Genomic DNA, 13,529 nt, shown 5'->3' with positions numbered 1-13,529 from the left:
GAGGCTTCAGTTATGGTTAAAGCATTTTTCGAAAACCATGAAGTCTTCAGAGTTATAATGTAATGATGTAATTGCATGTACTCATGGAGCATGCATAATTTTGACCATCTGTGTGGTCTTGTTTGTGTATCCATGTGGGGACCGAATGTTCCCTCAGTGATAGCAAAACCCGAAAAACCAATACCAATATATTTTATTCATTAGTGAATATTGGATATTTAACAGTGAATGCTCATTTCCCCTATTTTTTATATTTAAAGTACCTTTGCTGTCATCTAACACTCACTTAATCTTTAATCACTAATAAATTAAAGTTAATTTTTAAAAACTAATAGTTTAATAACACTGTCAAACAAACAATCTTTAGCAAATCTCAAAATAAATATGTTTTTAAAATTGTACATTATTATGTTGCAATGCCTTGAAAGTAATAGTTCACCCAAGATTAAAAAAATATATACTGATTATTTAGAGCTAGGTCATCCAAGATGTATATGTATATTTGTTCTGGCTGAAAAGAAATTAAGGTTTTGGAGGAAAACTTTCAAGGAATTTTTCCCATCTAATGCAAGGGAACATTCTTGATGGTCCCAAAATCCATATTTTTGCAGCTTCAGAGTAATCCATACGATCCCAGAGTCCTCTCTAATGAAACGATCGGTCGTTTGCAGATAAAAAACATATACTTTTATTTATTTAGACAAAATGGTCATGAATTTTAATATCAGCCATTTATCAGTTATTAGTCGCAACATAAAATAATTTTTGTTTAATGCAAACTATGAACAGCTTTAAGTTGTCTAAGTTGATACAAAAAATGCCGTCTTCCTCTTTAAAAACAGTAGGGACTGTGATATAAAATATTTGTGTGTGTGTGCTTATGTGTGGACAGTGTTGAAGAGTGCATCCATTTTCTAGCACTTGCACTGATATTAAGGTCATACGCTGAGACTCACTTTATAGGCTATAGGTTTATTCCATGTTTGACACATCACACTTTATATACTTAAAGTACATATTGGAGTAATTATGAATTACATTAATAATTAATTAAACTTTAATGTAGTTTAATGTTATTAGATTTGCAAATAGTTATTCAAACCAGATGAGGTGGAAATATCGTCAGTGAAAGGTCATGGAGAACTCCAGCAGATTCACTCTGGCACAGATAAATCATCCAGCCCATGCACTGTCCTCTATGACCTTTCCTCCACGCTCATGGTGAAATGCACATGTAAAGAATATTCGGCATATTACTGTCACGAATGTACGTACAGTGGGTATCGATAAGAATCACCCCCTTTTAAAATAATCACATTTTGTTGCTTTGCAGCCTGAAATGAAGATGAACACAGTTTTTGTTTTATTCAGCTGTTTTTACGCAGTGCAACTTATAACATCCAAGTGAAAGATATAACACCAACATGTCAGACATTAAAAAAAACAGAATCTATGAGTTGGGATCACCCCCCTCCTAAAAATGACTTGTAAACTCTGTTATTAAGAAGTGGAAGGTATTTGGTACAAATTTAATTATTTGGCCTCAACACCAAACGATATGTCTGGTGGAAATCCAATACAGCTTACCATCCAAATAACAGCATTCCTCCAGTAAAGCATGGAGGTTCTAATATCCTGTTATGGGGTGTTTCTCTGCAGCAGGGACTGGAGCACTTGTCAGGATAGAAGAAAAATGGATGGGGAAAAATCTGTCAAATTCTTGAGGAAAACCTGCTGCCCTCTGCCAGAAAGTTGTCAGTGAGAAGAAGGTTTACCTTCCAACATGACAATGACCCAAAGCACACAGCAAAACTGAGCACACAGTGGCTGAAGGAGAAAAGGGTGAATGTCCTTACAAGGCCTAGTCAGAGCCCAGACTTAAACCTCATTCAAAATCTGTGGAATGACTTGAAGACTGCAGTCCACAAACACTCACCATCAAATTTAACTGAATTGCAGTCTAGATGTGCAAAATTAGTAGAGACATATCCCAACAGACTAAAGGTTGTAATTAAAGCAAAAGGTGGTTCAACAAAATACTGACACAAGGGGGTGATCCTTTTTCTGACATGTTGGTGTAATATCTTTCACTTGGATGTTATAAGTTGCACTGAGTAAATACAGCTGGATAAAACAAAAACTGTCCGTCTTCATTTCAGGCTGCAAAGCAACAAAATGTGATTATTTTAAAGAGGGGTGTTTCTTTTCTTTACCCACTGTACATTATGCATTTCTGCATGTGCTGTGGATGACTTCGCTTGCATCTTTGGATACGTGTGAGTGTGTTTTGCTCCCATAGGCAAGTCCATCTGCCTCCCTCAGGTCAGGCTTAGTAAAGGACATCTCTTTCCCGTTACTGGCAGACCATCTACAGAGGCAGCTTGTGCTTGGCAACACGACTTGGCAGTGAAGCCAAACCAGGGGAGACAGTCACTTTAACACAAAGCTATGATCGTTGTTTCAAGGTTATCCAAAAAGATCCCGGTACATCATTTAGGATTCATTTGGGGCATTAACAGAGCAATCTCCAGTGCATGCTGTGTCTCTTTGGAGGAGGGCCTGTAGCTTTTGATGATAATTCTGAATGTCTGGCTGATATGATAAGCATGCATCTTTATCCTCCATTGAACTGCTTGTTTTCTCTCCTCTCCTCCTTGTATTCATCTGTTCTGTATTTCCTCCAGCCTCCAGCCAAATACCTCTTGCCTGAAGTCAGCATTAATGATTACGGCAAGAACTGTGTGGTCATTGACCTGGACGAGACCCTCGTGCACAGCTCCTTCAAGGTACTTCTGAATACACACACATGAACTAAAAATACTACAATTTTGTTATTATGATATTTCATATAGCAATGAATAAGCGGCATGTTGAGGCTAGTAATGACCTTTTGAAGAACGCCAAGTATTGTTAAATATTGTTTTTAAAACCTAGTTAGCTGCCTATGTAGGGAGCCTTTTACAAAATAGGCATCTTGATTATTCTACCTCCAAAGATAACTTGTTTTGGCTACATTTAGTGTCATAACTATCCTTTTCGAAGAAGGAAATCACAGAATACACAATAATCCAAGATGGTGGAGAATGCGGGCAAAATATTGAGTATGAATCTTTCATTCAAGACTGACAGAAATAGTTAAAAATAGTAATTAGAAGTAGATAATTTTAACTAGTATTTATCTGTTATGCAGTTTTATTTTCATAAGAGCAATTTCAGGAGATTCACTCCTGCACACTGGTTTTGAGTGCCCAGATGATTTATTTGAGCAACCTAAGACATGATAACAGAAGGCATTGGCAGTATTTTGAGGTTGTTGGAGTGGATTTTAAGTCCCAAATGAATTAAATCCTCTTCCGAGATTAAATGTTTATCTGGTCCCTTGAAAGTAGTGCTTCGGGGAGCCACCTGCTGAGCGCAGTGACCCACTTCTCTGCATCTTCGTTTTAGGCTGGTTTTTAGCTCTCCCTCTCTCTCACACATACACACACGGTCAAATAAACAACTATGGCCAGTTGATTACACACAATCAATCACCCCACATTTATATATCTACACACATCCTGCTTAATGCATACATGTCTTCCACAGCTGGATACATCCCCACTCACAAAAGAGAACGACAGTGACAGATACTGAATGTGTTTGCTCTAAGACTAATAACTGTGTTTTGTTAAGCCTGTCCTCCTTTAAAATGTCTGCCTGGCAGCTCCTGTTTTTGCTCAGAGAAGAGAGAAAGGCGGCGACTGAGAGAAAGAGGCCCATAGAGGGATGCATGCCTTTGTGCGCGTTCACAACCTCACATACACACACAAATACACCCAACCTGATGCCAAAACACACACCCACATACACACACATCACATTAGAAAGGTATGCTCACAGTTACACAAAAAAGATTTGACCGTGACCATACTTGAACGAGTGTTTATATATATTCTATTACTTAGAATTATTGTTTAGCATGTTCTGTCTCAATTAGCTTGATTTTGTCAGTGACGGAAGAGGGTTTCTGTTTTCGTTTCCTTTTTTTTTCATTTAAATACAGTGGCTTCAGTATTTGAACATTTAAGCAATATTAAATAGTTTGTATGTAATGCAAAGGAATTTTTAAGTTTTAGACAGACATAATACTCATTTTATAATATTGACCAAAGGTCTGTACTTCATTGTGCTAATCCTTTAAAAAATACATAAATTAACTTGAAACACTGCTTGAAATACTTGATTTTCATCTAAATTTTCTTGAATAATGACCACTAAACTGTTACCACTGACAGTAGATTTCCTACAGTATTCTAGTTTCATGTTTCTTGTAAAACTCTACACTCTCTTGTTTTACTCGCATAATAAAATTATTTAATCTCACTTCAATCTCCAAAGTCAATGTATTTTCTTATGTGGAAGCCATGTATTAAATAGGATCATGTATTAAATAGGATCATGTGCAGTCAGATGGTCAGTTTTATGCAAAAATTAAAATTTTTATAGCGTTAGCAAGACCCCTTCAAACTACAATTTATATGTTGAGTTTGGTTACACACACACACACACATATATATATATATATTTCTAGCTAATAAATATCGCTACGCCGGTGTCACAATTCACATTCATATACGTAGATCACACACTCCTCCTGCTGGCCATATGTGTAAATCAGTTGACTGTGAAAACTGATCTGAAATCAGTCCCTTCATTAAATATTTAATTCTGACAGAAATTAAATTACTAAAACATTCATAAATGTGTCCACTGTATTTATACACAAATGTTTTTACTGTTAATTGTTCTTTTTTATGTTTTATTTAGTTTTCCATAAAAAACAATTCTTAAAATAATTTGTTATTTCAAAATAATTATGAAATGCATCAGCTGTTGAATGAGCCTCCTTCTCTGCCGTCCAGTCAGAACTGAGATTCACAGAATTTCCTTGTTTTTAACAAGCCCTTGAAAAGTGCATAGAGCAAAAGTTGATTCTCCTCTCCTCTTCCTCATCTCCCTTTCCCTTTCTCTGTTTGCATTAAGACAGCTCATAGCCACCCGCTGAGTCTCTTTCATCGTCTCCCAGCACTCTACAGCACGTCTCCTCCTCTCTCTCCCTTCGCTTTCTTTAAAAGCGTATCAAGTCTCTTTTCAAAGACGTTTGCAGTTCCCAGCTCCATGCAGTCAGCTGTCAGAAACACACACGCTCAAATGCGCACACTCATGCACATACACTCCTAAAGCTCAAAGAAGTCTAATTGAAAGTCTTGACTATAGGTAGCTGTGAAGCAGTGGATGCCTCCCTCTGGCTCTCTCAGAGAACAGCTCAGCTGATACAGCTGTAACATGCTTACAGTCGCTTTCAAGCAGGCTCCTAATGCATGATTTCCTGTTTTGTGCCCGCAGCCCATCAGCAATGCTGACTTTATAGTCCCTGTGGAGATTGACGGAACAGTTCATCAGGTACCGTGCAAATAGGTTCAAATGTAGCCATGGGTAAATGTTCACACTTTGTCGGCAACGGATTACTAACAAAGCTCTCGCCCCCTTTGAATCTGGACTGTGTTTTTTTGGGCTGCAATTTCACGTAATCTTGACAAGCTGTGTCATACATTTTTAAAACCCCCCAAAAAATGTTGCGTTCCATACAAGTTAATCGACAGCATTTGTGGGATAATAAAAACAAATATTACTTTCCTTTGTTTTCTTTTTTTTTTAAATCAAGGTTTACAGTGAGGCACTTACAATGAAAGTGAATGGGACCAATTTTTGGAAGATTTAAAATAATTTTATTAAAGAATCTGGACTGTGTTTTTTTGGGCTGCAATTTCACGTAATCTTGACAAGCTGTGTCATACATTTTTAAAACCCCCCAAAAAATGTTGCGTTCCATACAAGTTAATCGACAGCATTTGTGGGATAATAAAAACAAATATTACTTTCCTTTGTTTTCTTTTTTTTTTTAAATCAAGGTTTACAGTGAGGCACTTACAATGAAAGTGAATGGGACCAATTTTTGGAAGATTTAAAATAATTTTATTAAAACACTTACAATAATATTTCTGCAAAAAAATTTCCAATATTTGAGCCATAAAGCTGCTTAAACCATCATTTTACAGCTGTTTTAGGGCACTGGGGAACAAAGTTGTAAAATTGTAGACTTTTACTCAAAAAATGTTATTTAAGTGATTTTCACATTAAAATCATGCTAACACTTTTGGTTACTACATTGTAAAAATGTAGTAAAAATTATAAGCAGCATCTTTGGTTGCCAGAAATCTACCATAAAAATGCAGTAGCAACTTTTAATTAAATTGAAATTAAATTTACAGTAAAAAAAAAAAGTTTTAACTAAAATAATGTTTCAGAGAAACATTAAGGACAAGTAGAAATTATTTTTTGTGATAGTCAACATTATGCCACAAATGCAGTCCATCAAGCTTAACTTTTATAGAACCTGGAATATTCCTGTAAAAAATATTTGAATATGGAATTGCAACATAAAATACATCTTAGTGACGGTGACCTCACTTGTTCTTTGTGTTTTCTGCTATGTTAAGACATCAGCGGTAATGATATCTTACCATTTCCAACATGTGTCCACTGAGGCTTTATATTTTTATTCAGTTTTGCTCATCCTTTCATCTCTTAAGAAGAAGTCATATGTGAGTGGCCCCAAAGGGTTCATGCTAAATCACAGTCTGAATCTCATTTCCTTTTTATCATTCTCCTCGAGTCATTGGGTGCGATGTATTCAGCAGCACTCGCTCGCGGTAACCAACTTGAAACAAGCAAATGTCACCAGTCTGAACACAGCCGAAAGCTCAGAGTAAACACACTTGAGGGGAGTCTGAATTGTGCTGATAGTAAGCCTGTGTGTGAGTCGAAAAGGCTTATTTGTTGCTGGAATACATCTGCGAAGTGGCTGGTACCTGGTTCAAGTAATCCAGGATAGGCTTTGTGGATCAGGGTTGGCCTGTTCTTGGTTACTTGCACTAGGTTGCAGCAACTGAACGACAAGTTCGAGACCGAAGCTCTACGAAGAGGTTTGTTGAAAGTTCAGTGTCAGCATCTCTTCTGTCTAATTGCAGAAATCAGAAGGGATTTCTTTCCATCAGTAATAACTGTTTATTTGGTTTGTTTGAAGGTCTATGTGCTGAAGAGACCTCACGTGGATGAGTTTCTGCAGAAAATGGGCGAACTGTTTGAATGTGTTCTTTTTACAGCCAGCTTGGCTAAGGTAAGATTCTCCAAGGTTTCTTCAGACTGCTTTAGGACTAACTAACAGCTTGCAATGTAATTTTGTAAGCTGATAAAAACTAATCAATAGTCTTCAGTTTGGTCAATTAGTCAATATTTTACCGACTCGATTTATAGCAACGGAAGTCATTTTCAGTGATAGCTGCAACGTTACCATTGCAATGCAATGTGTGTGAGTCCAGTGACTCAACAAAGTTAAGAAAAGTTGAACGTTATGCAAATAAATGATGAAGGGAAGTCGGTGGAGCTCACAGGATCCATCTCCTGTGAGACTCTCAGAGGGCTTTAATGCTGTTTAGAGCGATTTTGCTGTTCTATGTGATTTATATATACCTTTATAATAAAAAAGGATGTGTGGGAAACTGAGAAAGTTTGTCTGCAGTGAGTTTGTTTCATGCATTAATAATCGTTTATCTTGTTCATGAGATGATGTATTATGCACCACTGGTTTTTATATAAAATGCATTCCCTACCAAACTTTAATTTTTAACAGCAAGAAAACTTACTCCTTGTCAAAATAGAATGACATCTCATTTTATCGCAAATTATCCCAGTTTTTCAAAAGCTAAGGAGATTCAACCAGATTTAAATCCATTTAGGAATGTGGTTTAGATTAGGTTTGTAAAAATGATTGATTCAAGTAATTAATTAATTAATTAATTATTGTTTGCTAAGTTTGAGTTGGAGACATAAATATTTATTTATCAATTGTTCATTTACTTTTTTTGTTCATTCATTATTATTGTTATGATTATTATTACTATAACTATTGCATGATTACGTTTGTAATAATTATTTATTCAAGTTATATATTATTTCATGTTGTTGTTGTTGTTTTGGATGGATTTGAGTTAGATAGATAAAGTATATATTATTTATTGACATGTTTAATTCATTTATTCGTTTTAAATTAATTTGTTATTATTACTAATATTTTTATATGATATAAAAATTATTTATTCAATATATTATTTCATGTGTTTTTGGGGGGCTGGATTTGAGTAAAGTGTTTATTTAACATGAAGTGTTTTTTACTCTTGTTTGCCTCAGCCCCTTACTCTGTCCTTGTTTTGAATGACCTGTTTGTGTATGACCCTTGGATCCTCTACCTTCGTGTCACCATGCAGTTCATGACAGTGTGATTGTTTGTCTCTATTTTGGTCTTGCAGTATGCTGACCCTGTAGCAGACCTGTTGGACCGGTGGGGTGTGTTCAGGGCCCGGCTCTTCAGGGAATCCTGTGTGTTCCACCGGGGGAACTACGTCAAAGACCTCAGCCGACTGGGCCGAGAGCTCAACAAAGTCATCATAGTGGACAACTCACCTGCCTCCTACATCTTCCATCCAGAAAATGCTGTATGTGTCACTATGGGCCGCACCTGCAATTCATTTTTCATTACAGCATCAGAATACACTATTAATATATAATATAGATTGCATGTTGACTCCTAGTGCATGAATTTATGTCTTCATCCCAGAATCACTTTTTCCAGTGGAACTAATGAGGTAGAACCCAGCCACTGGCACTTTACACTCCTTTGTCGAAACTTCTCATCAATTACAGTCTCAATGTGTAGCGAGAGACCTGTGGAGGAAGCTGCAGTCAGATAGATCCCACTGTACCTCAGTGCTGTCACCTCCTACACACGCTTGCATCCCTCCTGTTAGATGAGAAGCTGTTATTCTCTATTCAAACTAATGAACTAAAGGTGCTGATTAAAGCCTGTTATCTGTAAGGTGGTGGAGAGCTATTCTCAAGACACTGCACACAGTTGGCAAATACGTTTGTTGCATATGTCACGTATGCTTTTATCTGCCACTGCTGTTATTAGTACTTTCTAGGGCTTCACGATTAATCGTAATAAAATCCGAATCTAAGTGAGATTATCGAATCACAAAGGCTGTGCTTGTTTTCATTATCTCGGGGCAGCTTGGTTTGCAGTAAATGCTTTGAGTTTGGGTCACTTATAACACACTTTTGTGAATGCAACATACAGTGCCATAACTATTAGTATTGTAATTTAACAGTTGTACTGTGTAATATAACAATAATAAAAATTTACTTCATATTTTAATTGTATTTTACACTTTTTATTTTACAGTGAAATATTATAGTTGTAATTTTTTTTTTTTGTCATAATTATAATACAATAAGAAAAACAACAACAATAATGATTACATGTATTATTAGTTGTATTTATATATAATAGCATTTTTTTTTTTTTTTTTAATTGCCATTACATTCCCCCCCCACACACACAAATCATGCATGCCTAGTACTTCCGTATTTTTTTAACACAAAATTATGAAGGATTTTCAGTATTATAGGGGATATCAATGGTCTGAGAGGCCTTTTATAAAGAGGTTTTTTAGGACAGAAAAATTATAAATTTTTAAAGGGACAGAACAAGTAGCTTGAAAACATTAAAAAAGCATCAGTTATTGAACACATTTAGAAATTCACTCTTCAATCTTGCTGACTGTTAAAGTCTTTTCTGTGTGTTTTCTTTAAGGTGTAGTTCAGTGTAGTTCAGCTAAAATGAAAATGTATTCACCCTCATGTCATTTCAAATCTGCAAAATATGTTCATCATTGTTATGAAGAAGAAAGTCATAAGAATTTTCATTTTGGGGTAAACTATCCCTTTAAGGGGGTTTCTTATTAAGGAACAATTTTTATTGAACAATCTAAAGGTAAGGTAAGCTAATGGTATTTTTATTGTGCAAAGTTACTAGCTTGAGAAAAGTGTGTTTTGGTAATGGTTTGTGTGTTTGCAGGTGCCGGTGCAGTCGTGGTTTGATGACATGACAGACACTGAGTTACTGGATTTACTGCCACTGTTTGAAGGCCTGAGCAAAGAGACAGACATTTACTGTGTGTTACAGAGCCTGAGGGCTAGGTAGCACACGGGTCCAGCACTGCCTTGCAAACACGAACATCTCCGGCTGAGCCATCGTTCACTCTGGCCTCTAGAAGAGACCACTCACCCAACGAACGCCATTCCTTCTCCCTCATTGGACCAACGGCCAACATAATTCCTTGGCAAGCAAATATACACACTTATTTTATTTCAACTTTTGATGCAGAATGAAGAAAACAAAGCATTGTTTTATAAGAGAAACACAAGCGTTTACGATCCTTGAGTATGTTTACCAGGAAAAAGAACAAGATGTGCTATTTTTCTGGACAGGCGTGAAAACACCTTTTTTTTCTGTTCAGGCTATGCAGGCAGTCTTTTCCGTGGCGTCATCGATAGTTCCAACAGCTGTGATTTTTATTTTATTTTTTTCTCGTTCTCTCGTACCAAATGAAGTGCCTTCTGACTGTTGTTTTTATGGGGACACAAATTAGTTTTTGTATGCTGCATATTTACAATTCAAAACCTTTAAACAAACACTTACTGTAAGAGCGAACGGTGAGTCTTTTAAAATTCCTGAAGACTTTTCGGTGACGGTCAGGAGTTTTCATTGGACTGAATGATAATACCGGGAAAAGGATCATGCCATTATTTTCTTGGGTTCTTGTATGCCTTCGAAAATATAGCATATAAGCATTGTGTTCAAAAGAAAAGTTTGCATCTATTACCCAACTGTGATTTGAACTAATAATACAATATATTGTAAAAAAAAAAAAAAAACAGCTAAAGTTAATCAACAATCCAATATGTCAGGATCTGAAATGAATAATCATCATTATTAAAATAAAAGATGCAATCAATATAAAGAAGGGCTCACGTGTTTGTGTCTATTCGTGTGCATTACACTCGAGTAAGTTTCAAAGGGATGCTGGGAAGCCATGAGCAGATTACACACAAAAAGTACATTGTACAGGACCTTTACAGTACAATGATTTTAAATGTGCTTGGTTCTCCTCAACAAGATTTGGTATAAAGAATGGAGTGCACAGAAATGTGGGCTGTGTGAAATATAGTTAATGAGCAAACTCTGAGAGCTCGGTTAGTTTGCTGCATGATTTACCACGAACTTTAAGCGGTTCACTTACAGAGCAGCAACCGAAAGGCCACCTGTGACAGTAAATAGTCATTTTTGGTGTTAAAGCTTAGGAAAAAAGCAGATATTTTCTTTTTTTAGCCATGGAAATATATGTGGTGGCGGTCGGTTGTACATTTATACATTGTTAAATTATTGTATCTGTTGACCTTGGACTCTGAGAAAGGTAAGATGGTTTTTGCATTATTTCACAAATATTTAATATTTCATGTCTCAGTTTACACTGTAAAAGTGATAAGTCAAATAATTTGACCTGACCTGACCTGACTCCTTTGTTGGTGTAACTTAATGTAATCAGATTGATTTAGTCATTAAATAATTTCTCTGACTTACGTAAAACCAAATCAACATTTGATTAGGTTACAAACCATTTTCCGATGTATTTGTGCTGTTAGAAATTCATGATCTCAATGATTAACTTCAGAATATCCAAATATGGTACTTAGGAGCCTCTGTGAATCACATGACCTTGAGCTTTATGCATTGTGTGTTTTGCTTCTTGGAGATGAAAACAGCACTGTGTGTTTGTGAGAGTATAAAATTACATTTTGAATTTGGGTGCTGTCAGAGCAATGTTTACCTAAGGTGTCTCTGGGACGGTGAATGAAAGCAACAGCTGAATATGAGCTCGGTTATGTTGGGTTGCTTCTCTGGAAATGAGTCATATCTGTTTGCTTTACTATTGTCATGAATGTGTGTGTGTGTGTGTGTGTGTGTGTGTGTGTGTGCGTGCATTTTTGTGACAAATGAGGACATACATTTGTATAATGACAAGGGTATGACATAGGTATTACAAGGAGAAGGTGACTTTTCAGGACATTACCCCATGTCCCCACTTTTCAAAACGCTTATAAATCACACAGAATGGAGTGTATTGAAAATCTGAAATAACACAAAGTTTCCTGTAAGGGGTAGGTTTAGGTGTAGGGTTGGTGTAGGACAATAGCACATACAGTTTGTACAGTATAAAAACCATTACGCCTATGGGATGTCCCCACTTTTCACAAAAATAAACCTGTGTGTGTCTGTACGTGCGTGCGTGCGTGATGTCTGCATGTGTGCTTTACACAGTTTTATGCTGTTACAGCGAGGAAAACACTCTTAAATCCTAAAGGTTGCTTATTATGCAGTGTTAAATGCTTATTTGAGTAATGCAGTAAAATGAAGTCTTTACTGTTCCACCAGCATATTGCATTGGACAAGTGTTGCTTTATAAACACTGATTACCAGCTAAATGACATTGGGACAAACATAATTAGTTTTGCCAAAACCCTGTTTCCGTAACCAGTGTCATTGAGTTTCTTCACATTAGAACTCAAATGCCTCAGGACTCACACTGACTCGAGTCAAATGCCTTTTATTGTTTGAATTTGCATGTCCTGACATTGAGGAGAGGAAAAAAGCAGCTAATTTAAAACTGGAAATCGTCTTATTCTGTTTCAAAAGACCCTTGAGAGGGTGGAAATGAAGAAAAAAAAAAGAAAGAAAAAAACTGAATTATTTTGATTTTGTAGTTAGAGGTGGAAAATCAGGAAATAATCATGTAAATATTTACTGATTACATACAAAATAGCCATATATTACATGATTGCAAGTCAATTCTAAATGCATTATTTATAATCACTGCTGATATTGTCATGATATTTAACCAGCAGATGATAGATTAAAGGTGGATGGATAGAGCGATAGAAAGACAGACAAATGGATAGCAGGAAAGACAGAGACATAGATGGATAGATACTGTAGAAAAGGTAGATAGACATACTGTATAGATAGGTAGGTAGGTAGACTGATAGATGGATGGATAGGCAGAAAGACATAGATAGGTAAGTAGAGAGCTAGATGTATATGTATAAATAGGTATGTAGACTGATGAATAGATATATATAGAGAGACAGATGGATAGATAGGTAGATAGAGTAATAGACAGAATAGATAGAGATGTATAGTCAGATGGAAAGGCGTATAGATAGGTAAGAAAGTAAATATATTAACAGACATATGTATATAGATAGATAGACATACAGGTGGATATATAGAAATATCTTGTTAATCAGTAAAACTGTTATTACTCCAGAAAAAAAGTTGTTTTTGTTCCTTGTTATAAATGCCTTTTCACTTTTATTCTTGTAATGTTATGCTTTCCTGCACACACAATACTTTGAGAGTTTGTTCGCACACCTCTTTCCATCTCCCTCAGAATGGCATTCTGGCCTGCAATTAAGGTCAAGCCTCTAAACCTTAATGAAGCACCATTTTGCCGCTTACTTATCTTTAT

At 36.1% G+C, this 13,529-nt stretch overlaps 1 protein-coding gene across 2 annotated transcripts in view; it reads left to right on the top strand.

The window, feature by feature from the left end:
• Positions 1–10,964, top strand: part of ctdspla (CTD (carboxy-terminal domain, RNA polymerase II, polypeptide A) small phosphatase-like a) — a 37,266-nt gene extending 26,302 nt beyond the window's left edge. For both annotated transcript variants that reach the window (XM_016271729.1, XM_016271728.1), the window contains 5 exons: positions 2,685–2,786; positions 5,389–5,445; positions 7,130–7,222; positions 8,412–8,597; positions 10,019–10,964. In XM_016271729.1, the coding sequence (XP_016127215.1) occupies positions 2,685–2,786; positions 5,389–5,445; positions 7,130–7,222; positions 8,412–8,597; positions 10,019–10,144 (564 nt within the window). In that variant the 3' untranslated portion in view covers positions 10,145–10,964. The remainder of the gene's footprint in view (positions 1–2,684; positions 2,787–5,388; positions 5,446–7,129; positions 7,223–8,411; positions 8,598–10,018) is intronic.
• Positions 10,965–13,529: the final 2,565 nt, after the last annotated feature.

The sequence above is a fragment of the Sinocyclocheilus grahami genome, unplaced genomic scaffold, assembly GCF_001515645.1.
Source record: "Sinocyclocheilus grahami isolate Dianchi unplaced genomic scaffold, SAMN03320097.WGS_v1.1 scaffold65.1, whole genome shotgun sequence".
NCBI classification, from domain to species: Eukaryota; Metazoa; Chordata; class Actinopteri; order Cypriniformes; family Cyprinidae; genus Sinocyclocheilus; species Sinocyclocheilus grahami.
This window is presented reverse-complemented; position numbering and strand designations above follow the sequence as displayed.